This window comes from Plectropomus leopardus, unplaced genomic scaffold (assembly GCF_008729295.1).
Source record: "Plectropomus leopardus isolate mb unplaced genomic scaffold, YSFRI_Pleo_2.0 unplaced_scaffold5771, whole genome shotgun sequence".
Classification (NCBI taxonomy): domain Eukaryota; kingdom Metazoa; phylum Chordata; class Actinopteri; order Perciformes; family Serranidae; genus Plectropomus; species Plectropomus leopardus.
The window spans coordinates 1-4,443 of NW_024663420.1; the positions used below are offsets into that span (position 1 = coordinate 1).

At 37.8% G+C, this 4,443-nt stretch overlaps 1 protein-coding gene across 1 annotated transcript; it reads right to left on the minus strand.

Moving 5' to 3' along the window:
• Positions 1-452: 452 nt before the first annotated feature.
• On the minus strand, positions 453-2,531 carry LOC121939729 (E3 ubiquitin-protein ligase CCNB1IP1-like). Its single transcript, XM_042482699.1, has 4 exons — positions 2,235-2,531; positions 1,996-2,142; positions 1,267-1,441; positions 453-619 (listed from the first exon to the last, which is right to left on the minus strand). Exons 1-4 carry the CDS (start codon positions 2,529-2,531, stop codon positions 453-455), a joined length of 786 nt encoding a protein of 261 aa, XP_042338633.1.
• Positions 2,532-4,443: the final 1,912 nt, after the last annotated feature.

A 4,443-nucleotide genomic window follows, 5' to 3' on the forward strand; every position in this document is an offset into this window, starting at 1 on the left:
TACATAAGTGCACGCAGGGCAAACACCGCCAACTTAACAAATACCAAATCATTAGATTATATAGTTTATTTATTTTTTGTTTTTTTGTTTTTAGATATTATAGGCCATTCTAGGCCAGCTGGGATGTGAAGGGGAGGAGATGGTTCGACAAAAGGTTAACTTTCCTTCTCAAGTATCAATAAACGCAAAATCTGGAAAACATGGGCACATACGGATGAAATGCAGCTACGTATATATGACTTGGACCTGGACTGAAAGATGAATATGGATTTTACTTCTAGTTTTGAGTCCAATATATGTTTTTATTGGACAAAAACAACAAATACATAAATGCACGCAGGGCAAACACCGCCAACTTAATAAATACCAAATCATTAGAATACTTTGTTAATATATATAAATAAACGTAGTGCAGTTAATGTGCCGCAGTGGGTATGAAACCTGTTGCTGTCTCAGTGTTTCTTGATGAAGGGCCGTCCTCCGTCCCTGGCAGGGGAGCTGAACTGGAAGAAGGTCTTGGCTCCGTCAGCCTCCAGGCAGGAGAAGAATCTGCTGTCCCCTTCGTGGCCCGTGGAGAGAAAGTGAGGGCTTCTCTGGGGAGTCGCCTGCCGAGCCGCCCCTGGGGGTTGACGGATGTCTCTCATTGTTACATTGAGTAAAATTCCCTTACACAGACAATCAGCTCATTACTCCCTACTGTTCTTTCTTAATGAGTCCCGACAAAACACCTACAGCTGTGTCTTCCTTTCTGCCATTTAACACGATTCTCTCTCTGCTTCCTTCCTCGTCTCGTTAATCAGCGTGAGGCGACGACCAATTTTATAAAAGAATTGAAGTTTATGTCTTTACCTGTCAAACGTTGTTGTTGTTGGGGTTTTTTTGTTTGTTTTTGTGTATTTTATTTATAGAGGTTTTACGCAAAAGGAAATAACAACATGAATCATGTTTAAATCAACAAAACAAACAGTATCTACAAGAAAAAAACAGTAAACAAGTAACAGCTATCATAATTATACAAAAATAAACCCATCCTCAGACCCTCCCTTAATAAATAAATAACAAACATAGTTTTTGGTAGCAAATAGTGATTATTTTCATCATTTATTAATCAGAGGTCGATTTGTGATTTAGTCTGAAATATATCACAAGCCTGATCGTTCACAAGCTCTCCCCTCTCACATTGTGAAATATCAATTAATCTTCTGCACAACAAAACCAAGCCTGTTATTTAAATAGAGTACCTTTAAAACCTTAAAATGTTCTTACCAGTGTTGAGTTCTTGAAGTGCTGGTTGTAGCAGCGTGTCTCTTTCCCCGACACCCACCACCATGTTGCGCAGCCTCAGAGAGTCGTACAGCCCCTGTAGCTTCTGGTACTGCCTGTTCCTCTCCATCAGCCTCTCGGACACATCGCTGTACCTCCTTTTGTACTCCTCCATCACCTGAAGGAAACAAGGTTGTACACGTTCTTCTGATCTTATAGGTTTCTAATTTTCTAAATTGAGCCCTAACCGAAATCACAAAGTAAGAGCGAAGACAACATTATGAGTATCTTAATTTTGTCTCTTCATCATCCACAGTCAAAAAAGAGAGAGATAATGACCATGGAGCTATTCCTCTGTCTCTTCCCCTCGAAGGTTGGATTTTAACACATTACAGTATGACAGCTGTATTTCTTAGCAGGTCAGAGGGCATGTTTTAACTATTTATTTTTCCAAAAATAGCCTTGCCAAATAATTTCAGCACTTGCAAAACAGTCTTAGGCGCTTGTTTCAAATGTTACATTGTGAATTAACAATGATAACGGTCTGGGTGCCCAGTAGCTCTGTTGGTAGAGCAGGTGCCAAATGTACAGAGGCTGCATCCTCAGCTTCAGTTCTGGTCTTAGCCCTCTGCTGCATGTCATCCCCCCTCTCTCACCTTTCCTGTCAAATAAAGGCAAAAAGCCTGAAAAAATAATCAATAGTAATAATAATAAATTCTAATAAGAATTTACTTTCTTCAGGGAGGCGATTTCCCCCCTCATGCTGGTGAGCTCCATTTCTCTGCTCTGGTTCTGCTGGGTCAACATCTTCTCCATCTGCTTCAGCTGTGTCTCCGCCCGTGACAGACTGTACTCTTGATACATGCGCTCCTGATGGACCTGTCCACAAAGACACGGACAGGCTAAGAGCAGACTGACACAAAAAGACATTTCAGGACTCACAGATGTTCACAAACAGAAAGATGTTTGACCTGATAGCTCCAGAAGGCCAGAGCGCGGGCACTGATGTCCAAAATTACATCTGGTCGCAGACCTGCCAGGACCATGGCTTTGTACTCCTCAGAGGGCGACAGCTCCATCCTCACAATGTCCAGCTTCCCAGACAGCGTAGAGGAGCAGGCCGGGCAGATGGCGGGGGAGCGGCTGAACTCACCGGACCCGTGCTGATCGCAGAAAACGTGCGAGCAGGCTGTGACCCAGGCGAAGCCGCTTAGCCTGGTCCGGCACTTTGGGAAGTTACACAGGAGTGTGTCGTCGCAGAGAGACATGGCCACAACTGTGGAGAAGACAGTAAAATTTTAGTAATGGTGAGCAGAGCTGCAGACAAGTTGAAGGCTTCATAAAGCTATCACATACATGGAGAAACTGAAAGACCTTCACCATATCGAGGTAATGCCAACAAAAAATCAATTTGTGAGACATGTATTTTCTTAGCAGGCCTATTTGGGGGGTTAACACATATTACAACCTACTGGACATCAAATTAAAGTAAGTTTGGATTCAAATGAAGGTCCAGCTTAGTGAAATTTGATTACTCAAAATCATAAAACACCTCCTAACATACACCACCTTAATAATGGAGCGTACATTACTCTTGATAAATAACAAGATCTTTTTCTCAACTTAAAGGATTTAAAAAACAAAATCCAGGTTTTGTCTGTCTGTTACTTCCTCCCTTTCTCCCCTGTTGAGTAGTAAGTACCTAAGATGTATAGGGGAATACAGTGCAGTAAAAATATACATTTTATTTAAATGTAGTGGAGTACAAGTCAAATTTAACAGTATAAAAATTCATATAATGTACAGATACTCAAAAAAATACTTAAGTAATGTAACAAAGTATTATTGTGTCATTATGTTACACCACTGTGTGTGAATATCGAATGAATTTTGACATTTTGATGCATTGTTAGTTTTATTTCATGTAATTTGTCTTCAAATAAGGCAATATTGTGGCTCCAAATCTTATTAAAGTTGGAAATTACAGGATGCAAAACATACTGAGCTAACGTTAAGTCTGCCTTAAAGTCCTGTTAAATTCTTAAACTTTCCACACAGTTCTTAATTTTGACTTCTTATTATCAATGAGATAAAATACTAAATGAGGAGTTTTTAGATACCCAAAATATCTAAACTTATGACTGTAAGAAGAAGTTTGATACTATGTAGCTTAGCTAAGTTTGGGTTTCACAGCTAGCTTACTGTTCTTCAACTACCTGTAAATATTAGCATTAGCACGTTAGCAGGTAAATGGATTAGCGCTCAGGCTAAACTGTTAGGTCCACTTTCTGTGCAAATGTTGCATTTGAGTAAAATAAAACAACAACTTCGACATTAAAACGGATACACCTGCGGAATATTTGTGGTTAATTTCGTGAGATACAAACCTATTGTCCGTTTTCTTCACCAAACTGTTAGCCTTTAGCTAGCTCTTCACTCTGCAGGTGGCGACAGGTGACGCTGTATGAATACTGTAATCTGATTGGCTGATTCCAACTCTAATTTTCAACCATAGACTGCATATAAATGCGTTTACAGTTTATGGTTTCAGCAATAAAATCTCAAAACATTAACTTTACATATCTAAAATTAACATACAATAATAATAAATGATCTAAAATGCTGAATCTGAGACATCTTTGTGATGAGGACAAAATAAAAAAAACTATAAATTTATTTTTTTTTTCTGTTAAACTTAAGTGATAACTGAACAGAATATTGAATTTACAGTTAATTTCAGGGGATACCAAGCTTTTTAAAAACCTTTAATAGGCTAGGCTTAGAACCAGCATGGAAAATAAGGAAAAACATATAAATACTGCTAAATATGACTAAAAGCAACCTGGACTTTGATTTTACATAAACATGATATGTTTATGATACTTTTAATGTTTCCAATCTATCAATCAATCAGACTTCATTTGTAGCGCACGTGCAAAACTGTAACACACACACATACACAACACACACGTTAAAAAGCAAGATTTTGAAGACTTTCTAATTAATTAAACATAAATCAAACCTATAGATAAAAGACAGAATAAATAAATAAATACCTTATTAATTATAATAAAAATATATAACCAGATAAATAAATAAATACTCCAAATAGCAAACAAAAGGTAAATGAAAGGATAACAGAACAAATAATAATTTATAAAAAATGTTAAAATTAATAAT

Excerpts from the sequence above, each read along its gene's own strand:
- LOC121939729 (XM_042482699.1), bottom strand. The coding sequence starts at position 2,531 with ATGTCTCTCTGCGACGACACACTCCTGTGTAACTTCCCAAAGTGCCGG. Across the intron at positions 1,442-1,995 it reads AAATCGCCTCCCTGAAGAAA|GTGATGGAGGAGTACAAAAG; the intron begins GTAAATTCTTAT and ends TGTTTCCTTCAG. Across the intron at positions 620-1,266 it reads ACTTCAAGAACTCAACACTG|GGGCGGCTCGGCAGGCGACT; the intron begins GTAAGAACATTT and ends GTCAACCCCCAG.